This window comes from Sardina pilchardus, chromosome 11 (assembly GCF_963854185.1).
Source record: "Sardina pilchardus chromosome 11, fSarPil1.1, whole genome shotgun sequence".
Lineage (NCBI taxonomy): Eukaryota > Metazoa > Chordata > Actinopteri > Clupeiformes > Clupeidae > Sardina > Sardina pilchardus.
The window spans coordinates 21,288,579-21,311,884 of NC_085004.1; the positions used below are offsets into that span (position 1 = coordinate 21,288,579).

The 23,306-nt window shown below is 41.8% G+C and overlaps 3 protein-coding genes across 4 annotated transcripts; 1 reads left to right on the forward strand and 2 right to left on the reverse strand.

Annotated features, from left to right (window-relative positions):
- Positions 1 to 259: 259 nt before the first annotated feature.
- On the reverse strand, positions 260 to 8,017 carry jph3a (junctophilin 3a). Its single transcript, XM_062549360.1, has 6 exons — positions 7,757 to 8,017; positions 6,650 to 7,510; positions 4,206 to 4,971; positions 3,849 to 3,973; positions 2,132 to 3,489; positions 260 to 1,876 (listed from the first exon to the last, which is right to left on the reverse strand). Exons 2-6 carry the CDS (start codon positions 7,029 to 7,031, stop codon positions 1,796 to 1,798), a joined length of 2,712 nt encoding a protein of 903 aa, XP_062405344.1. The 5' UTR covers positions 7,032 to 7,510; positions 7,757 to 8,017; the 3' UTR covers positions 260 to 1,795.
- A 946-nt stretch (positions 8,018 to 8,963) lies between these two features.
- Positions 8,964 to 17,067, reverse strand: LOC134095973 (26S proteasome non-ATPase regulatory subunit 13-like). Its single transcript, XM_062549694.1, has 13 exons — positions 16,755 to 17,067; positions 16,197 to 16,275; positions 16,061 to 16,095; positions 15,907 to 15,962; positions 15,771 to 15,814; positions 15,275 to 15,361; positions 15,018 to 15,189; positions 14,719 to 14,798; positions 14,499 to 14,624; positions 13,217 to 13,279; positions 13,044 to 13,124; positions 12,821 to 12,937; positions 8,964 to 9,282 (listed from the first exon to the last, which is right to left on the reverse strand). Exons 1-13 carry the CDS (start codon positions 16,853 to 16,855, stop codon positions 9,187 to 9,189), a joined length of 1,137 nt encoding a protein of 378 aa, XP_062405678.1. The 5' UTR covers positions 16,856 to 17,067; the 3' UTR covers positions 8,964 to 9,186.
- Positions 17,068 to 17,368: 301 nt separating this feature from the next.
- Positions 17,369 to 23,289, forward strand: sirt3 (sirtuin 3). Of its 2 annotated transcripts, none has more exons than XM_062549316.1 (8): positions 17,369 to 17,576; positions 17,765 to 17,864; positions 17,952 to 18,122; positions 18,282 to 18,514; positions 18,717 to 18,811; positions 18,943 to 19,104; positions 20,000 to 20,212; positions 21,379 to 23,289. In XM_062549316.1, exons 1-8 carry the CDS (start codon positions 17,501 to 17,503, stop codon positions 21,391 to 21,393), a joined length of 1,065 nt encoding a protein of 354 aa, XP_062405300.1. In that variant the 5' UTR covers positions 17,369 to 17,500; the 3' UTR covers positions 21,394 to 23,289. The 2 variants fall into 2 exon arrangements, with proteins under 2 accessions (XP_062405300.1, XP_062405299.1); XM_062549315.1 differs by having other exon boundaries at positions 18,711 to 18,811; positions 21,379 to 23,288.
- Positions 23,290 to 23,306: the final 17 nt, after the last annotated feature.

The window sequence follows — 23,306 nt, forward strand, 5'->3', positions numbered from 1 at the left end:
CAAATAATTATTCAAGATTTGTTCCCCAAACGCACTTGGCTGATATGCAGGTTGTTTTGCCGCCAAATTCCATTGCATTGGCAACCAAGACAGAGAACACTAGACTATTGTCATATCAGTTAAGATAAATAATATTAATGTCGCCAACAGAGCTGACACAACTGAGGGCTATTGATGTGGTAAACCGTTCAGTAGACTACCTGACCGAGACTGGATGCATTAAGTGTCAGCACAGGTCATGTGACAAATGAGACACACATTAACTTCAAACATATTTATTAATTTTCCACATAACTTGGAAACAACCTCATAAATCATTGAGTAAGAAAAGGCATGCTTTGGCATGCAATGATTTCACAACATGATGATGTCACTGGGTGAGTAGTATAAAATATACAGTAGCAGTTTTATCATTCAGTAACTCAGATAATTTCAGTCAGGTTCCACTGAGAAACGTAAGCTGGCATTTTTACACTGTTGTCCCTATTGTCGCCTATGTTGCTGGATAGAGAGACAGGCAGAAATTCACACAGAGTAACACCAGAAGAAAACAGGCTTAACAAACATGCTGTAAAAATCTCCTCAGGCTCATCAGATTTAATAAGCCAACTCTAAAGTAAACAGCTTTTTCTAGTTTTATCAGTTCAAATATGTATTGGGATAGAGACAGATCGTTCCATGCCCCAGCCTATGACCTCAGAATGCCACCTAAACAAAGCCTGCTTGCTGGGATGATTTTTCAAGTAAAAAAGGCACTCAGCATTTTCAAAGATGTCTTGCAAACTGTTAAAAGATGCTAACTGTTGAGTAATATATAATATATTTTTTTTAAAGCAGTGGTCATAAGATAACAGTCTCAAACTTTACAGAGCGTGAGCCAGAATACTCCACCAGCAATGTTCCGTTGTGTGTATGAGAGATGTAGGATGGTGAGGTGGTGAAGTGTGTTTTCAGGGAGACTGGATATCCAGTGTGTGGATGTGGGTAGGGGTGTGTTGGGGCAGGAAGATATAGTGTCCACGGTGCGCCAGTGTTAGCTGTGAAGTGAGTACAACAAAATGTTTTGATGAGCTTGTGCTGACACATCATAATATCGATGATGACCCGGGGATTGTGTTGGGTGTGTGAACATAATGGATGTGCACTCACCCAAATACAACATACATCTATACATTTTTTTTCCCTTAGCAATGCAGAGTATGACGATGAAGCCCTTTCAGATACAGTAGATCATACTTCTTACACTTAATAAATTGGTGGTGTTGTTTTGCATGTGGTGTGTGGAGATATGGGGAAGCTATGGGTTCATGTAGTCTTGGCCTGGCTAAACAAAATCCTGTGCTATTTGCCCATGACCAGCTTACATGCGCTACAACGTCTTTGTACAAGGGACCATCTGACTATACTATTCTATCTTGCTGCTCAGCAGGCCTGAATCTCCTCTCAAAATTGATAAAGAATTTAAATAAATAAATAAATAAAAATAAATAAAACATTTCATTAAGAGAGTTAAAAGTTCAAATGAATAAGGTATAGGTCTAATATTTTAAAAACTAAATGTCTGTAGTTATCGCAAAGCTTAAACAATACCTTACATGGGCCTTTATATTGAGCTGAGAGGAAAACAAAGTTAGAATACTAAAACTAATGGAACGGTGACAGAAATACTTAAATACATCGGTGAGGATGTAGCACTTAGCCAATATGAATTTTGTCCAAAAAGTGGACTTAAACTAAAATAATGTGCAATTTATGATGGCAATGCTTATATCATTAATGCAGGCCATACATGATGTTAAATGAAGAAATGGATGAATAAAATGGCGACCCCGATGTTGAGTAAAATCACCATGACCACTAGAATGGAGCTGGAACCCTGCAGACAGAAAAGAGAGCATTTAGTCAGTTACTCATGAAGTCCAAACCAACAGTTAACAGAAATGAAGTTGTTCATTAAGTAACTGTATTTCCGTCTATTAGTAGCATTGCAAGTTGACAGATTATAGGTCTTGTAACAGGACTATGGATTAAAAAAATACAAAAAATGGACACATATAGGGCTTGCTAACAGGACTATGGATTAAAATAATGCATACAAAAATGGCATGTACTGAGTGAAAGGACTGCTTACTGAGTTTGATTTGATCAGGTTTAGATGCTCCCCCTCGTGTTCCAGTGTGATGGGGGATGATGTGAGGGGCGGGGAGAGGGTGAGGTCCCTGTGCAGCGGCCACTCCTCCAGGTCCACCCCTACATTCAGGCTGTCCAGCATTTGTACCGAGTCCATGGACCCTTCTCTGGCCGAGAGACCCCAGTCTTTGCTTTCGTGGTTCCTCAGCCTCAGTCTCTGTGAGTTGTGCCCTTTGAGGCCCGCACACTCGTTGCCTGAGCCCACGTGTTGCTGGGGGAAGGACTCTTGGGGCTGGAGCCTCATCTCCACCCTGTAGTCATCCGCCCTCTCTTCGTCTTGCACCAGCAGGTGGGAGCGGGAGGGGCTCCACTGGGTGGCGGTGTTCTCGGCGGCCCAGCCCACGGGGGAGCAGTCCCTATCCGGCTCGATGGGCTTGAAGTCAGACAAGGCGGGTTTGCCCACGACGTGATTGGACGTCGGCTGGCTCGGTTTGTGATTGGAGTAGACGTGGTCATGGGGTTTGCGATAGGAGGAGGGTGCATGCTGCTGCTCTCGAGGGTTGTAATTGGAAGGGATGTGATCTTTTGGCTTGTGTTGTGTGGATATGTACTCCTTTGGCTTGTGATTGGAAGAGGCGTGCTCGTGGTTCTTGTGATTGGGCAGACTGTGCCCCAAAGCCTTGTGATTGGAATAGATGTGCACCTGTGGTTTGGAAGAGTCACGCTCACAGGACTTGTGGTTGGAAGAGGAGTTTTCCCACTCCCGATGGTTGGGCGCCGAGTACTGCCTGGAGCGGTGGTTCGACGGTGCATGCTTCCAGGGCTTCTGGTTGGAGGGCTTGTGTTCCCACAACTTCTCGGAGGGCGAGTGCTCGATGGGCTTGTGATTGAAGGAGACGTTCTCCCGCGACTTGTGGTTGGCGTTGGTCTGCTCGTGGCCGTTCATGTGGCCCAGCTCGGCCTCCTCCAGCAGCGACGGCGTGGTCGAGCGACTGCTCTCCCCCTTGCTCCCTCTCCGGGTGGGGTACACGTCGGCCGACCAGCCGTTGCCTCCTCCTCCTCCGCCGCCGCCGCCCCTCAGGTGATCCACGCCCCCCCTCCCTTCCACCAGGACCTGGATCTCGGCCCCCCCTTGCTCGTCCACGGCGCTCTGGCGCATGAAGCAGGCGTTGCGGGCGCGGTGCGACGGCGGGCTGCAGGGCGGCGACGACGGGCTGCTCATCACGGGACTCCGGTCCGGCGTCAGGGCCGGCGGCGTGGTGTCCGGCGTGCAGAGCTCCGGGCTGTCCGTGCCGGTGGACATGACCTCCACGTCCTTCTCCTTCCTCTCCTGCCGCTTGGGCCGCTTGCACTCCAGCCCTGCGTACAGACAAGAGGCGACAAAAAAATGAGAAGGAGGGATGTTAGGTCAGAAAGCTACAATACTGCCGGGATGAGATAACAGCTTATGGATGACAATGGAGACTTATGAGCCAATTAAGCATTACTCCTACACTCAAGAGAGAGCTGAACGGGCTGACGTTACGGAGAGGAAGGAGCTACGCAGCCCCTCAAACCAGAGCTTTGTACACATGATATCACTGGCATTCTGTGGATGCATTTAATCAATTGTAAATCACACATTCAATTATAACCATCTACATGACATGCATTAACATGGCCACTTTGTAATTTGCCAAATTTCTGCCTTTTTGTGATACACCCGAATATGGACTGACCATTCCCATAGTGATTGAAGGAGGGGGAGAGTTCTTTGGCAATGACCCTGGCTAGACGGCATTCCTCCAGGGCTCTCTGTGCAACACCCTCGGCAGCCTCTGCTTTCCCTCTGGCATGGCTCATTCTGAAAAGACAAAACAATCAACATTTGTTTAAGTGCTTTGTACATGTGGTTAGAATCTAAAAATCAACTAGGGAGTTATTATTATTGTGTGTGTGTGTGTGTGTGTGTGCACAGAAATAACAATATGTGAATATCGAAACTTGCTTGAGCGTTACTCGTATCATAACACACTGTATATAGTCTCACAAGTTAGTGAGGCCTATTTTGCCCATTCTGCCCATTCAGCCCGTACCTGGACAGTGCTATTTCGGCCTTCTGCTTGGCGGTGTCTGCAGCCTTCTCCGCAGCCTCCACAGCACGGTCCACCTTCTCCCGGATCTTGCTGGCGCGCAGCGGGATGAGGTTCTTCCTCTTGCCACTTACCAGTGCGTTCTGCTTGTACTTGCCCTCCTCCTTGGTGCCGTCGGGGAAGGTGGTGCAGCCGTAGCCGTGACGTTTGTTGGCCAGCCACTCCCCCTCGTACCGCAGGCCGTCGGAGCGCCGGCACACCCCCCAGCCTGTCCGCCAGTCGTTCCTCCACTCGCCGGCGTAGGTCTCGGTCACCGTGGCGTCCACGCTGTTGCCCAGCTCGACCTCGCCCAGGCTGACGTTGGAGTTGATGTCGGAGGCGGCCGAGCTGACGGTGCTCATGCCGGCCTCGCTGCAGAAGGAGCTCTGCTTGCTCAGCTGGCTGGCCAGGGAGCTCTTGGACTCCGACCGCCGCAGCTTCAGGCCGCTGAGGATGGACTGCCGGAAGCGGCCCTTCCGTTTCCGCTGCCGGTCGGCGTCGCCGTGCGCCGACAGCACGAAGCCGCCGCGCCCGACGGGGCTCCCCGCCGTCCCACCCACCCCGCCGGCGCTGCCGTCCTCCAGCGACGGCCCCTCGCTGTGCTCCGAGCGCAGGGAGTTTATGGAGGTGCGCAGAGGGGAGAGAATGACAGCCGCCATGCCGTAAGGCACACTTTGTCGAACTCCGTATCCGTGACGCATCCCCCCCAGCCACTGGCCTTGGTACGTTCCTAGGAAGGAAAATAGTTTTCGAGAGAGAGAAAAAAAACTGTTGTTAAACAGAAAAAGAAATCTCAAAAGCATACTAGATTCAACAAGCATACAGTTATTGGAGACTGTAATTGCAGACGTTTCAGGCATTGGTTGTGTTTTTGGATTCTGGGCCCTTGTTTTTTCTGTTTTTACAATAATGAGCTTAACACAGACAGAGGTCTTTCTCTGTAGGGTTCCATTCCACATTCTTAGACACTAATAACACACATGTGTATGATGCATGTAATTGCAAGTGGTAAAAACAAGCTGTATAATTTAACCTGCACTTTGCCCCATAGGACTAGCCTAAATTGTATAGCCGTTTTAAGGTTGCAAGTTGTTACTGAAGGGCATTGCTCAATTCGATCCTTCTGTCCCTAGTAAAATATTTCGACCCAAATTGGTATAAAATAGGGTCCAATTTGAAAAATTCTTAAGTTTTCCAAGCTGTGGCCATGGAAAGTTTTTTTTTTTTTTTTCAACTAAGAATGAAATATACTAAATAGGCTACATTTCTTATTTACACATGAAATAATATAGTAAAAGCGTTATATTCTGGCATTGATTCTTATCACTGGCTTTCTACGTATTTTAGCAGCATTCCACACACGCCGCCGAAGCCTATTGAACAGTTCCGGCATCTAATTATCAAATTGACCCATGAACTGTCCTAGGTCCTGAAATTGAGGGAGGCACGTGGAATCACCATGGGAAGCGCCGATGTGTTGTAGACCTACAAATCGATTAGCGCAGTGATGAATAGGGCATCCGAAATAAATAATCGAAATGAGTGCAAGTCTCCCAATTAGCCAAACATATGGGCCGCCCGTGGAGTAGAACGTTTTTTTGTAGCGTTCTTTGCCGTGCGCAAAATCAGTGTTTTGCAGCTAAGAATCAGGCGTTTCCTCCCAAATCGAGTTGCGTTTAAGGGGGTTATGAATCAGCACGGCAACGAAACGAGGACTTGTTTTCGACACAGGCTACGGCCGGCGCTTCTCTTCACCGGTTAATGCAAAAAACCCACCTCTCCGACAATAATTATCAAACAACTATGGCAGCACCTAAGTCAGCAAAAGACACGAATATTGCCAGACGACCAATCAGAGCTCAGAACAGCATTCTCTGGTGACACGATGACCTGCCTGCTGTCTCTACGTTTCCATGGCAATTTACTGTACAGAGGCGTCTTCAGACCAATGCAGAGAAGCCGAGTAAGCTGATATGGTGGAAGGGTGAGATCCATTTTAGTCCAAGTTGGACAGGCATCTTATCACTGTCTCCCTGCATGCAGTACCGTTAGTCATTATATAAGGCCATACATGTAGAAAGCCTTTTGCTGCCTAAAGGTATACCTATAGTAGGCTTATTCATGAACAGACTGCAGTCTTATATAATTGCAAAAAGCAGTTCCCGATGAGTGTAATTCCTGTTGTATCTTAGCCTACAGTGACCCCAACAGTGAACCAGAGATGCTTGCCTCACAATGATTCACACATTGGCATGCCTTAAGGTTATGGGGTGTTTCAGTGCTAAACTTGCTCCATATATGTGTCTCCCTACTCTTTAGCAATACAAGATGATAGATGCTACTAAAAGACAGAGTCTGAACAAGCAGAAATGAGCAGAAAGGGTGTTTACTAAGGGGTTCATACTCACCTCCATCAGAGTATGTCTCAGTGCCATATCCATCTTGTAAACCATTGCTCCAGGTCCCCTCATACTTAGCTCCGCTGCTTGTGCTCTCCAGCTGCCCGTAGCGGCCTTTAAATCCTTGAGTCCACTCGCCCCTGTAGTCCCACCTGCCTTTGCTCTCCACGCCGATGCCGTGACGCTTGCCTTGCGCCCAGGTGCCTTGGTAACTGTTCCCGCTGGGCCAGGTGTACACCCCCAGGACCTCGAAGCCATGGCTCCAGGCCCCGGCATACTCCCCCTGGCCCTGCGGCCCCGTGCAGACCCCCCGCCCGTGGGCTTTACCCTGTTCCCACCCTCCACAGTACGACCCCCCATCATCAAAGTCAAACCTGCCTCCAGTGGACATGCATGAAACAGGTTTTGGCAAATCCTCAGAATGTCAAGGAAAACAGGTACTAATCAATAGAAGGTAGGCGTGGGGATAATGTGGTCGAGGTGAGATTAATTTTTTTGCTCCTTTTTTGGGGAAAGGCGTAGCTTTAAAAACAAACAAACCAAAAAAAAACAATAAAAATACAAAAAGAAAAAAATAAGAAATTAGGAAAGAGCTGTCTCAGATAAAAGCTGATGTAGAAAACTTCTCAGAGCATGTTCGTTATTGTCGTCTCCTCCTGGCTCCCTGAAAGAGAGGTAGGGCCTACTGTAACAGCGGCGCTGCTTCCGTCATTGGGCCCCTCCACCCGTGGGCATGCTGATCGTGAGCTTCTCGATCCCTCTCCACTCCACAGTCCCTCGGCTCCGCTCCCGTCTCCCTTGCTCTCGTTCTCGTTCTCTCTCTCGCTTGCTCTTCTCCGTTGCTCTCTCGCTTACACGCGTTGTGGAGATCTGTAGGCAAACAAGGCCTGTTTTTTTCCACAGCCTGAGATCCACACAGCAGCACTGATATGCTCAATCAGACATTACATCGCCCCCCTCGGCGTGCCGCACCGGCACACAAAAATGGAGAGATACAGGGGAAAGAATTGCACCACACCAGGCATTTAAAAAAAAAAATATCAATAGAGGTATATTTGTTATGAATATGTAGCATGCAGTGAAAAATAGGATCGGAGGCCAGCTCTGTGTACAAACCTTTACATCCAGGTCTGGAGCAGTGTTCCTTCCATTGCTTTGCTTTTTTTTCTGCCTTCCTCTCTCCTTCCTCTCCAAGCCCCTGCTGCGATCTGGAGGTGAAGCCTTTTCCCTTAGAAGATGCTGTGCCGGAGTCACAAATATCACCAATATTCCTCTCTTCAGCCTTTTGTATCTTCCCCTGTAGGGTTTTGTATATCCCAATCTTTGTATTTAACCCATATCCATCCTAGCCATATGATGCTCAGTGTCTAGATTCTGCTCAACACAGGACTGTTCCACCCCAGCCAATACCCCTCCCCCACACATGCTCCCTCTCCCTCTCTGCCTCTTAAAGAGATAGAAACTGAACCACTGGAAGCACAGTTTGCATTTGAGCTCCACTGCGTCCCTGTGGGTATATGCTGCTTTTCCTAATTACGTAGCCTAATTTCTCTCCATCCTCTCTGGTTTAAAAAGAAAAGAGAGATTGCAAAAATACGAGGGCAGGTATCAGGATTCTTTTGTTTATTTGATGCATTAAATCAGCCATTCTAAGCTCACTTTGGGGATGCATTGCTTTTTTCATTGGTGATTGTTTTTTGTATTTAGAATATTGCAATTTGTTTATAGCTTTTCCTTTGTATTTGGAACACATCAAGGGAAAATAGCCTTGTGATGTTTTCCATAAATCAGTATATTTTTGCTTCTGTATTTGTTTTTGATATTAACCACAAATTATAGTTTGTGATGTCATTCTACTTCAGGACGTTTTTTTTTTTATCATTTCACCTTATTTTAAAAATCTCAACAAGATCTAAAATCTAAATAAGTAGTAATCATAAACCTTATTCCCATGGTCTGACATTTTGTACAACAAATATTTTGAAACCTTTGATGTGCAAAAGTAATGTATGGTCTTTCAATGCATTCAACTGCATCAATTCATCTTAATTTAAATACGGTATATATATTAAAAAAAATGCCTTAAGTGTAGACAAGAGATGAAAAATGGTAGCATCTATTTTGTGTAGAGGTCTACATCAAAGCACGACTCAGCTGGTACTGGCCACGGACATGCTCAATTACATTAAGTAAAGAAAAAGTTATCAGATTTTTATAGAACAGTGTACTACATTAAATGGTGTTCCATCTTAACATATACTGCCAAGGTTCTTTGGCAGCATTAGCTATAGTGAAGGAAATTAATAAAAGAATCAAGAGGAAATCTAGTTCACGTAACTTTTATTTGAGGTTTTAGGTTTCATCTTTCAAGTCATTGGCAACATTGAACACTGCATGCACAAACATGTTAAATGGACCGTTCACAGACAAGAGCAAGAACTGGCAATGTATTAATCTGGAATGAATGCCATTTCCTCCTGCACACTGTTGTAACACATGTAATACAAGTGCAAGGAATGTCAACCCATGTTTGTAGTGACGGATCTCTATGTGAGAATGTCGTGAGCCTGATGCTCCACCAACACCGCCATGTTCTTCACGTCTCCACACCAGCTCTCCAGACGCTCGTGCATGCCCTTTATCTGCAAGCAGAACAACCACATTAACACATCACATCTTAAAGGGATATTCCGCCATTTTTGGAAATACGCTCATTTTCCACCTCCCCTCGAGCAAAACAATCGATATTTACCTTGTTCCCGTTCATCCAGCCATTCTGTGAGTCTGGCGATACAACTTTTAGCTTCAGCCTAGCATAGATCACTGAATCGGATTAGACCATTAGCTTCTCGCCTGCTAGCTTCATGTTTAAAAGTGACCAAGATTTCTGATAATTTTCCCATTTAAAACGTGTGTCCTCTCAAGTTAGAAAGTGCAATAAGACCAACTGAAAATGAAACCTGGCGTTTTTCTAGGCTGATTTGACATGGAACTACACTCCCATCTGGCGTAATAATCAAGGCAACTTGCAAACGTACCATAGGCGCAGTGATATCGTACGCAGCATCTGAAAATAGTCCCCATAGACATCAAGCAGTAGTAGTGCCAGTAGCTGCAAGTTGCCTTGATTATTACGCCAGATGAGAATGTAGTTCCATGTCAAATTAGCCTAGAAAAACGGCAGGGTTCATTTTCAGTTGGTCTTATTGCACTTTCTAACTTGAGAGGACACACGTTTTAAATGGGAAAATTACCAGAAATATTAGTCACTTTTAAACATGAAGCTAGCAGGCGAGAAGCTAATGGTCTAATCCAATTCAATGATCTATGCTAGGCTGAAGCTAAAAGTTGTATCGCCAGACTCACAGAATGGCTGGATGAACGGGAACAAGGTAAATATCGATTGTTTTGCTCGAGGGGGGGGTGGAAAATGAGCGTATTTCCAAAAATGGCGGAATATCCCTTTAACAAACCGTTTTCAGTGAGGTCAAGGCCCTATGGACATTGTATTATTATTATTATTATTATTATTATTATTATTAGGTCTACCATTTACATCTACTGATTTTGGTTCAAACATTTTTCTTTCCATTCAGTTCGACCCATCTCTGCCAAGATCTGGTCTCATTCTGGGATTCATTTCAACTACTCCTACATATATATTGAGTGGATAATGATAAAAAAGAAAAAGGATATATACGTCGTACATTTCTGACTTCGCATTCAAGAATAACTAACCACCATTTCTTTCTTCACAGCAAAATCTATACAGCATTACAAGTATGACACAAAATTACATATGCCTCTATGGAGAAAAAAAAATTAGACATATTTTAATTTTTATATTCATTTTCAGAAACAATTGATTAATGTAATGGAAAGCAGAATATGTTGTAAATTTTGTTATGGAAAAAATAAGAATTTGGCCGATAGTTGTACACCATTAACATATAGGGCTCAACTTTTATAACAGAATCTCCCTTCAATAACAGAAGTGCATGATCACAGGATGCAAAGTGTGGCCAGACCTAAGTCAGACGCACAGAGTGAGCAGAGCCAGGTTGTTTTAAATGCCGTATTACATCCATTCAACCAGGCAGTTATTTTCCCAGCATCAATGTAGCAATAACATTTTGAGCCAAACATATGTGATATTTCACATAGGAGTCACGTTGTGTTAAATGGGAGCACATTTGCAACCTCAAAGCATGGCAGTCTATGGAAAAGATACAGTGCCTATAGAAAGTCATCATACCCTTCTGAAAATAGTTACTTTTTTTGTCTTACAGCCTGAAATCAAAACCCATTTTAAAAACAATCTTTTTCAGTTTTATTCACAAATGTAGCTGCACAACATCAAAATAATGAAAAGAAAGTCAACAGTTCTGAACATTAATAAAAAATTAAAAACTAGAATAACAGGGTTGGAAAAGTCATCATACCCCTGACTTAATACTTTGTATAGCTTCCTTTTGCCTTCATTACAGCCCTCAATCTGTTTGGATATGTCTAATATAGCTTTGCACACCTAGATTGGGGAATATTTGCCCAATCTTCCGTGCAGAATTGTTAAAATTCAGTCAAATTCTGTAGGGAACGGCGATGGACTGCTCTCTTCAAGTCAATCCACAGATTTCTATAGGATTTAAGTCAAGGCTCTGACTTTGCCACTCAAGGCTAGTCACCATCCTATCCTTAAGCCACTACTTTGTTCTTTTGGCAGTATGTTTAGGATCATTGCCGTGTTGGAAGGCGAATGACCTGCCCATATTCAGCTGTCTAGCAGAGGGACGCAGGTTTTCCTCAATCATTTGGGTGTACTTGCTAGCATCCATTTTCCCTCCTATCCTGACCAATTGCCCAGTCCCCACTGAAGAGAAACATCCCCACAACATAATGTTGCCCCCACCATGCTTCACACTAGGTATGGTGTGTTTTGGGTGTGTTTGGGTGTGTATACTGTGTTTGGTAAGCGCCTGGAGCTCTGTCCAAAAAGTTCAATCTTGGTCTCCAAAAAGTTCAATCTTAGTCTCCAAAAAGTTCAATCTTAGTCTCATCTGACCATAAAAGCTTTTTCCACATGGTAGCAGAATATTCCAGATGTGTTTTTGCACTGAACTCCAAGCGCTATGTTTGGTGAAAACCAAACACAGTACACCACCCAAATTTTTTTATTTTTTATTAATTTTCAGAACGGTTGACTTTTTTTCCATTATTTTGATGTTGTGCAGCTAAATTTGTAAATAGAACTGCAAAAGATTGTTTTTAAAATGGGTTTTGATTGATTTCCTATGGAATTAAAATGACCTTAGGCTTACAGTAGGAGTTTGTCTCTGATTACTTCGATAGGCCAACTATTGTAGTATTCTATTCTTGTCTGGCATTGGTATAAATTGGAAAGACATGCAAAAAGAGATGAATGAATTTATTGACAACATAGAAAGTTTTGATACATAGGAAAATTGGTTTATCTACTGTGCCAGATTGATGTTTGTAGCCCAAACTACCACATTTGATCATTTGTGTTGACCATGGATTGAAATACTACACCACCACCTACAGATAGACCATGGTTGGAAATAATGTAGCCTAATTGATGTAGTCTATTTATTAGTAGTCTAGAGTGAACAAATAGTTAGGAGAGATATTACAAATGCATACCTGACTTAAGTTTTGGGTGTCAAGGTTGTTCCATTTTCAGCAAGCGATAACTCAATATACATTTGGAACTTGGATAAGGCATTTGTTTGCACATTCATAGATAAACTAGCAAAATGGTAAATCCTATATTGGAAATATTGGGGATTAATATAAGCGTCTAATAAAACAGGATCGGCAGTGAGGACTAGCCTACACAATAAGACCGGTCTAGGTTGCGTTCTCATGAACTTGACCGGATGTCAGTTTGCTTAAATATTTAACTAACAATCGTCATGCATGAGGTTGAAATCAGAGATAGCATACTTTGAATGGTGAAGTGAAACCTCTGAACTCCAAATATCAATTCAAGGACGGCAGAAAGACCCATTCTTATAATAAATCATATTTAAAAAAAATTATACGATACATAGATCACAATTTAATGCTTTTAAAGTCTCGCCCTCCTGGATATTCCATTATCAAACTTGGGCCCTCACTCAACCAGGGGAAAAAACAATCTAGAGTTTAAAGCTCTTTTACCTGATTCAGATCAAGGACTCTTGGCTGGACCCACGTCATCTGAACTTTTTGGTCTACCTCATCTATATTGCCTTTAATCAGTCCAACGGATAAAGCTTTCATCACCAGCAATTCAACCTGAGATCAAATACACAAATCATTCCATTATCAACAAAAAGAAAACTAAAACACAAATCATTCCATTATCAACAATAACAAGTGGAAGTATTACTCAGCCATTTACTTCATTGACTGGGAGTTTAGCACTCTGGGCGATCTCCTGAAAGGTGAGCTGCCGATTATTGGCTGGACGGGTAAAGGTCATCTGTGTCAGAGCAAAGAATGAATAATGGGTCATTTTGGAGTCGTAAAAAAAAGCAAATTATATATATTTTCCTTTCTTTGAAATGTGTTTACCTCCATCACACAAAGCAGTTGGATTTTCTGCATCAGCTTGGCTTCATGGGCTGCAAGGTCAGGCTAGAACAACCAGAAATTCCACTCTCCTTTAACTTTCAGAGAGAACTTTTAACAGGAATCGTTTAGTATGTTCGAACACACATTACTGTATGTATTATGATGATGATGTTTAATATTATGCATAAAATGCACATCCATGACATAAACGGAAACAGCCCCCTTAAAGATGACACAGACTGGATGAACAGTGTATTTTTACCTCTCTGATGTTAACACAGAAGGTGTGCAACTTCAGTGTGTCAAAAACACACTCAAATGCTATTTTACAAGCCAATTTACAACCCTGTAATTAGGCTGGGGAATAAAATGGCCCATTTTAGCAAATATCTAGAACCCTCTTGTGCTTATTTAGCACCCACATAAATAATTAAGAGAGCATTACACAGACCGTTCACAATAGGCTCCAGCAAGCTCTACCTGAATCTTTAACTGGGAGTGATAATGTAACATGTGGAAGGAGGTAGTGATCAGAGGGATGGTTTGCGTCACACTCTGTATTTGTGTTAAAAGTCTGTTTTTATTCAGATTGGCCCATTTTTTTGTGGCCATTTCAAAGTCCGGGATTTGCATATGAAAAAGGAAACATGCCACACACCAAAGTCTACTTATTCAACAAAGTAAAGGTAAGATTGGTTTTCTATTCCATTTCATTTTCATAAAGGGGGAAAGTTTGGCCAGTCACATACAGTAAGCCCCTAGTGGTCAGATTATATTAGTATACTTAAATTATACTTCCAATACAAGACATTGCTTGCAAGTATATATATATATATATATATATATATATATATATAAACACATTTCAACTTCTGAGTTTACTTAATGATTTTGCACTGCTGGTTTCTATTCTCCCTGTTATTAAACCAGGACACAAATGTGTTGGCTTGCCTGCAGCCTATTACAGCTTGGCTTGCATACTTGAATTAAGCGCACCATGGTAGATGCTGCTGCCATCAGCCAATCAGTCTGGTCCCCATGTAATTTCCCAGTGTTTCTAGCGAGATGACTCATGTGACATTTGCTGCTGAAATTACTGGCTCAAATTATGTTTCCTACTAATGTCCCCATGGGGAAACTTAGGCAATACATGTCTTTGTTGTTTTCATGTTGTTTATGCCATCTGTGCTCCCACCAAAAAAAAGGCAAAGCAAATCAAAGCGCTCAAAAATCAATGAGGAAAATAAAACAAGTCCAACTAGAGGCCCATATCAGACATCACCTGTTGGCCCCATGAGGATTTCAGTGCCTGGAACTTCTCGACATTGCCTCCATTGAAGGCATAGAGAGTGTCGATCAGCCACTGCTTGTCTGTCTTTCTCAGAGTCTCCAGTACAGGGTGCATGAGCTATTGAGACACAGATAATGATAAACAGTGAATAGGACGCCTTCCTTCAACAATAGAGTAAAGGGTGAATGTTTAGGATGTGAAAAGTACTTACAAGTTCTCCAAAGTTGTAAACACCTTCTCCTAAAAGTCCCGCAAGGCCAAGGGTGAATGCCCTCTCTTGTTTCTCTGTCTCTACAATAACAGAACATTATATGATTACACATTCAAAGCTCTAGTAAAGGCAACCATATAACCTGCTATACAGCCAACAAGTATTTATGAGGTAAATATTCACTCACTACACTTGTTTCATCACTTCATAATGTACAAAGATGAGTAAGGTTGATAAGCCTAAACAATTACGGTGTGGTCATTATGGACTTTAGAATAAATCTCAGAAATAAATATTACCTGGAATGTCTTTAATATCCACACAACCCAAGTATCGTAAAGCATCTCTGTAGTAGAGGGCGTGGTTCCCAACGAAGCGATAGTATTTGCTGGATAAATCATAGAAGCGCCCATGAACTGAAGTAACACCTGCCAAATTATTCAGCGTCTCCTCCACCTCCTCAACAAGTTTCTGTAAAGTTAGCAACAAAGCACACTGTGGTAAGACAGAATCACTTAATTAGAATCACACCAAATATAACTAAATGTCTGCGTACCTTTGTGGCAGGAAGATCATTGATTTCTAGTTTAAGGCTTCCGATGGAGGTCTTGCAGAGAATAACTGCCTCATCATTGCTCTTCACCTAATAAAGTGACCAAGAGACCAAAAAGTACAATGGCATGTATTAGGGCGGTGCAATGAATTAAATTAATTGATTAATCATGATCATGACTTCCATGAGAACATAATCTAAATGTAATGATTACTTTGGTACATTTAGTTTCATAACAATACTCTCCCTTTGCCTTGAGTTGCTTGAGTTTTTTCTGATGGATTATTTTTAAAATACAATTTAAACATTGTAAGTTCTGAAAATGGATGATGGTTCCAAAATCACTGAATAATCATGTTTCATATTTGCGATCTCTTAAAATATTGAACAAAGCAATCGTGATAATCAAACAGCCCTTGCATGTATTGCATGTTTGATGCTTTATCAACTCTCCATTTTCAGTGGGCCTGCCCTGAACTTTCCTCCATGCCAACAGTACCTTTTCTCTTGTCTTCTCAAGGAATGTTATGGCGTCTTTGGGATCTGAACAAAAGGTATTTCATTATAACATCAAGTCTTTCATTTGGCAACATGTGTGTTGTACTAACAATATGCAGTAAATATTAAATAATTACCTGATATTGGTCTAACAACATACAGAATTATTTCCATCAAGGAGAGTGGATTGATTCTGTAGATTTTCAAAATAGATCAAAGTGGATGTTAAAGGAGATGGCAATTTAGTTATATTTCAGCAATTATGGAAAACTGGTTGAGAGATTATTTTACCTGTGTTCAAAGTCACTCAAGAAGTTCTCATGGAGCTACAATAGTGTAAAAAAAGCAAGTCAAATACCAATGGCACACTACACCCAAAGTAGCAAAGTGTTGCCCACATCAGTTTCAGTTGAACTCGTGCGTTTACCTGAATGAGGCCATCACCCGTGCTAAAACAGGGTTCTTTCACAAAGTCGGTCAATTTTAGGGTCAACTGGTGCCACAACCTGTAAAATGGTTCAAAAGTTCAACATCTGACAGCAAACCATACTTAACCATATGAAAGAAGGTACAGTGAGATGTGCACATAGACATAACTCTGAAGACAAAAGGGGCAAGCGACCTAGACCAGTCACAATCATAACTTCACATGTAATGGGTTTGCATTGCTGCGGAGTCACAGTGTAGATAGTCGTGGCCAGCTAACAATATTCCCTTTCAGACTAGTTGGGGACAGGTGACCATAAGACCTGTGAACTAGGGAATGTGTCAACGTAACATCACTAACTTCGACTGAAGTTACTTGTAAGATGTGCTGAGTCTTTCTGGCTGGGGTAAAGCTATTCTTTAGCCCAAGCTAGTTACTTAATGTTAGCTAGCTAGCTAAGCTGACATGCTGACATTTCCAAGTTTGTTAGATAGGTAGTAGCTACCATGGTAAGCTCATCGGCACGGACATAGAGATAAAATAACGCTGAAGCCTCACTTTTTATTATACAGGTCCTCCAGTGAGTGCCATTCAGCCGCCATTTCGGGGGTTGAACTGATGCTCTGTTGTTGGTTGAGGTACCCTGCAACATCTTTCATCTTGAAAGCTAATCTAACAAAAAAAATGTCGCTAACTGAAATGCGTCGCTGCCAACTGGCTAACCAATTAGCTATCTGCGGTGGGTAGTTTCCAGTCTAAATTTGACTGAAACTTTTGTTCGTTCTCTCAGAATTAATACCACCGATTTTCTCTTTTTTCACTTGTGGTCCCTGTAGTGGTTGTTCGTTCCCCAAACTCTGCTAGCAACTCATGGCAGATGACGTTAAATAACCTTACCACGTAATCCGTAATATTTGAGCAGAATATTGTATAGTTTTTCTTTGGTATCTGACTTTTTAAGAGCAAATGATGGACTTTACGTATTGTATTCAAAATATATTATGTTGTAATTACATTCTATATTATAAACCACTCGTAATCAGAGGTTTTAATCGATATTCCTTTTTATGTAGTTTCTCCTCACCTTCTATTATAAACTTTACGGTCACCAACGTCAACCACGAGCGACCAATCATAGGTTGTTTATTTCTTGCGCATTGACCAGCATGTCCTCTCCGGGTTTGGGCCTCTGTGTACAGGCTTTGTAAGCATAAAGAGTTAGCTGAGAACTGCTCAATACCAGTATTTCTTGTACCTTCCTGTTTAGATGCGACTTGCATTTTAGAATATACTGCATTTTCCTCATGGCTTCCCCTGCAGTTCTCCAGTACAGGTTGTGTTTTTATCAACACATAATGAGGACATGTTCTACAGCCAAAGGTTAGTGTTTCTTTTCAGATCCAGTCACGTTAGGTTAGCTAGCAATGTGTCTGTGTTGCCGTTTAGTTGTAATAATAATGAAACGACATGCTGGATATTGAATATGAAGTTCATACTCAAGTGTCCTTCATTAGTTTAACTTTCATGTAAAACCATTGATGTGGAATATTATGCTCCCATCTTTCCAGAACACCAACCAACGCACCTGAGTTATGCACGAAGGAAACATAGTTGGTGTGTCATTCAACAAGAACGAAAAGCCATATCTTCAAATGCTATGCATTGCTGGTAAGTGATACTGGTAAGATGAAGTGCAGTGTTACACTTAATTAAACCTGAATAAAATAATTAAGCTTCGTTCTATTTTAACATCAGGAGACGTTTTTTCAATGGCCAGTCTCGAGGAATATTTGGGAAAAGTGGTGGTAGCTCCAAACAGCAAACTCTTGAGGACATTGCAAAAGGCATCAAAGAACATGAATACAAGAGGGTCGTGGTGATGGCAGGAGCAGGGATCAGCACACCCAGTGGCATTCCAGATTTCAGGTCTGTGCACACACCTGCATCCATGCCAAACCTCTCCATCATTTGTGTGAGATGAAGATTTAAAAAATGATCATAACATTATATACGTAGTTCCTTGAACCTGGACTAGAGGAAACAGTACCAGATTGAAATTTGCATTGTAGTTTTTCTCCTCCACAGATCTCCTGGCAGTGGTCTTTATGACAACCTTCAGCAGTACAACCTACCTTATGCAGAGGCTATTTTCGAAATCAACTACTTCCACCACAACCCGAAGCCCTTCTTTGCTCTAGCCAAAGAGTTGTACCCAGGAAACTATCGACCCAACCTAACCCACTATTTTGTTCGTCTTCTTCACGACAAGGGGCAGTTATTAAGGATGTACACCCAGAACATTGATGGATTAGAGCGAAGTAAGTCTCATTTTGCAAGTAATCATTGCTTTCCTTGATTATGTTTCAGATCTATGCGTGAACAGGCCACAAAATGCACTTTGCTAATATATATATTTTGTTTTTATTTCCATAATGTATAATAGATAAATTGTTTGTGTGTATTTCAATAACATTATATAAATACATAATTTGTGTGTGTTTCCACTTATTCAAGTTGCAGGCGTTCCTGCCAACATGCTGGTTGAGGCACATGGAACATTTGCCACTGCCACCTGCACTGTATGCAGACGAGATTATAAAGGTGAAGAACTGTATGTAAGTGACCTACATAACAAATAATGTTTTAATCATGTTTTCACATGTTTTTTATATATATATTTCTGTCATACAGAAGAGTCAAAGAAGTGATTTGTTTGCCATTAAATTGCGTGGGTCTGATTGAACAGGCAGATGTGATGAAAGGAGCCATCCCGAAGTGCCCCACCTGCAAGGGTGTGATCAAGCCTGATATTGTGTTCTTTGGGGAAGAGCTCCCCCAGAACTTCTTCATGTACCTCAGAGACTTCCCTATGGCTGATTTGCTTATCATTATGGGTACTTCCCTGGAGGTAAGCTGATGTAGAGTTTATGCAGAGTTAAGCTGATGCTGATGCAGAGTCCACAGTGTTGCACTAAAGGAGAAAGCCAGCAATTTTTCACGTATATCTCAGTTTCTCACAGTCACAGTGTCAAGTCAAGTTTATTTATATAGCACATTTCATACACAGAGGTCATTCAATGTGCTTTACATAAACAAAACCAAACAGTAGCAGATAAAAGCAAAGATGGGCAGCAGTCAAAGCGTGATTAAGAATGTCATAATAAAGCATAAAAATAAAGCATAAAACAAAGTAATTAAAAAGAAAGCATAAAAGACACAAGGTGGAATAATTAAAAGGCAGATACGGAGTATTGTCGGTATGAAAAAAACTCAGAAGAAACCGTTCTACCTAGCTCGAGTTGCTGCAGCTAACAGCTAAAACATCCAGGCTGCTTTAGCTGGTGGAACTAGCAGCTAGAGCTAGGTAAAAGTGATTGTTTTCAGGGGTTTTTTCCCCCAACTGGCAGTACTCAGTGACATTGAGAAATTGAGATCTATGTGAAGAATGGCTGGCTTGGGGTGTGTAAGAAAATATTCAGATCTCTCTCTCTCTCTCTCTCTCTCTCTCTCTCTCTCTCTCTCTCTCTCTCTCTCTCTCTCTCTCTCTCTCTCTCTCTCTCTCTCTCTATGTGTTTGTGTGAATACACACATTTCTTTAGCATACCTAACAAATGGGATTTTAACTGCTATTGTATGTGGTCCTATTGGATACATACCTGAAAATTGTCATACGACCTTTTCACCTTGGTTGTTAAATATGTGTTCCATTCTCAAGAAAGAAGGATGTTAGCCAGGTACCAACATGATTGTGGACCCCAAAAAAGACCTGGTAAAAACGTGCATTTCTATTCTATGACCTGCAGGTGGAGCCATTTGCCAGTCTGGCAGGTGCAGTGCGGGGCTCAGTGCCACGCCTGTTGGTCAATCGGGACCTGGTGGGTCCCTTTGCGTGGGGATCCCCACGGCCCAATGATGTGACGGAACTTGGAGATGTGGTTAGTGGGGTATCAAAGCTGGCGGATGCTGTGGGCTGGACAGAAGAGCTGAAAGCCCTCATTGCTGCTGAGACGAAAAAGGTGGACAATTGAAGTGTTCATGAGCAACATTACCTCACACTTACACACACACAAACACACACACACACACACGCTCAAAGAAAGTGATGCTTATGTTAGCAACTGGAAATAAATAACCATTTTAAATAACCAGTAAATCTTTTTAAGCCTTTTGCTGAGTATGATGTACCACTGAGTAAACCTTACTCAAGTCTCATAGATTTTACTGAATTATCTAAGAATAACACTTAAGCTGATGAGGCACAAAGCTATTTTTGAGTAATGTTCCTGAGTATTGCTGTTTGGCCACATTCCCGTTAATATGGGGTAACATTTTTGTACTGTAATCTGTAATGTAACTAATCATCAGTAGGCATATGTAATGATTATCCGAGTAGAACACATGGAACCAGTTGTGTGTTTGCCCCATATATCACACCTTCCTCTAATGATAAAGGGACAGGTCAGAGATCAGAGTAGTTACATTTTGCCCTGCAGTATGAATAAATAAATTATCCATGTGTCTATGTGCATTTTGCCATTCTCTCACAATACACCATATGCCCAAACTTGATTGGCAACAAGGCTGGCAATGTGAAATATCTCTCGTACAGTACCTAGAGCTAATTTGATTTTGTTTATTGCAATGCTCATTTCTTAATAGAAGCCAGATTTAATGCACAAGCATGGGTGGGTCAGCAGCTCAATGCTGAAAAGTGTCTATATAGTTTCACTTCCTTTAAATCAACGAATTGTCAACCTCGAGTCCATTTCCAATTGAGATAGGAAATTGGTTATTTGCTCCGTTCTAGAATAATTACAGAGCTCTGTATGAGCATTGATATGGTATAGTTGAATTATTATGAGGAATGGCTCGCTATGGCCACATGCACTAATTAGTCAACCTAGTTACGCTTGATGACATTTAAATGAGTAAACATAGGTTTCCTCTGCCTCTCTCACTGTGTAGTTGGTGATGCACGAAGCCCATTCACAGTGTTTGTTATGCTTTCAAATGAAGGCCCAATGTGTGCTATAAGAAGAGGAGGGACACATTTCTTTCAAATTTACAAAAGTAGTAAAAAAAAAAAAAATATCTTCCTTTTCCCTCCTTGGTAAGTACATGCACTGCTACTGAAATCTCAAATATAAATCGCCTTTTTTTGTTTTTTGTTTTCTCTATAAAGGAGAATGAAGAATGAGATGCTGGATGTTTCCTTTTCTGCTAACCAGTAGGCACCAGCCTAAACTCAGGATCCAATCACATGGTCTGTTTCACTGTAATATGCACACTACGGCACATCTGGGGATAGTGTACACTTATCCTCTTCTTTACTCTTCTTTTTATCTGTCTATATTGAGGTGGAATACACTGGGATGATATGAAGGCTCTCCCTAGCTACTGTAATAACTAATCTAAATCTTTCTCAAGGATCAAGCATGCTAGCTCATGGCACTCTTCCATGCACATATTTTGGAATGTTGGTTTGTGATTTAAGAAGCTTTGAAAGTATTTATGAACACACTTATGAGCTAGTGAGCTATGTGAGCATGTTCTAGTAAGTCACTATGAGGACTGTGAGGTGCAACTCCCTTTAAACAGTCATTTTATCGCTGAAAGTAAATGAAGGAAGATGCTTTCATTGTGGGTTGGAGTAGCCTACTTAGAGACTGTGCTGATCATCTCACTACAATGAGATCTATTTCTTTAATGTATGTTGAATTTCCTACATAATTTAAGGTGCTATAGGTTTTTTTTTTTTTTTAAACTCATTTCAAAAGGGTGCAAGATGCTCTTCATTAAGACACATTTCCCCCTTCAATCTTCTCTCTGTGTCCAGTGGCTAATTTCTTTTGCACAAATATGGTGCTGCACCAAAGCATTACTGGAGGTATGTTTGGGTGATGAAGCCTCTTGCCTTGTCGTCGTTATGCCCTGAAAAAAGTGTGATGCAATGTCTTGGCAGGCTTTGCTATATTAGAGTTTACTTCATCACACATTTTTAAACATTGTAATACTGGAGGATGGCGGACATTCCAGGCTTGCCAAACAAATAAAAACTCATATCTATTTTGGTCGTGTGTTTATGTAGTTTGTAGTGCAGGAAATGTGGAGAAGTTTGAGCACTCGTTTAGGATAAATAGTTCTGCTTGGTCATGAAGCCAAAATGCACGGCATAAGCTGACCCTTGTAGCGGTAGGACCTTGTGCTTCTCATGTCCACAGGGAGGAGCCGGAGAATATCACCGTGGAGACGATGCACTCCATTTCTCACATATTCCACCAAGCAAGGTGAAACTCAAACGTGTAATTTGCAGAGGTGATACATGATGACACGTGTAACACACTGGATTGACCCACAGCCTATCTCGTAGAGTACATGAGGCTTTTATCCAGCATGTATACTATTCATCTGAATACAAAAGGTGTTCCAGTGATTCTAAGGCAGGGTGAGGTGACCAGTTACATGTTTTATACTGTATGTTATGTTGAGATAAGAGAAGTCAGTTACAGTTCACCCAAGGTCAGAAAAAGCATTTCAAGGACATGGGGCATAGCCAGCAGTGAAATTAAACTTAAATTGGTACATGTAACTCTTAGCAAATCTTTTTAGAAATACAATGAAGACATCTTTATTATAAACAAATGTTTTAAATGCAGCTTTACAGCACATCCATGTCGTTTAACACTGTTGTCTTCATCACAGCCCATTAATTTTGTTGAACAACGCTGATAACTCCTCTGTCAGTCATCATACAAAGCTCAACCCACGTTGGATAAGCATTCCTACCTTTTTGGTGATCGGAAATTGGCATGAATGGGAAGGTCTTTAGACGGACCTGCAGAGCCAATTCAAATGTGCTGGTTCATTTGGGTTCACCCAGGCTACGTACATCAATTTAATTATCTGGGCAGAAAGAGACAGATGCTTTTATCTATTCTAGACAGAATGAGAGAGGTGAATTTATAAACAGCTTTTCCCTCATTCTGGTCTTTATTTTACGTGGACTTGTGGCTGAAACTGAAATAGCATACAGTCTCTAGTCTACAGGACATTGCGTGGGATGCAGAAGCACTGACCTCCACTTGATTAACCTTGACTTGCATTTTGAAA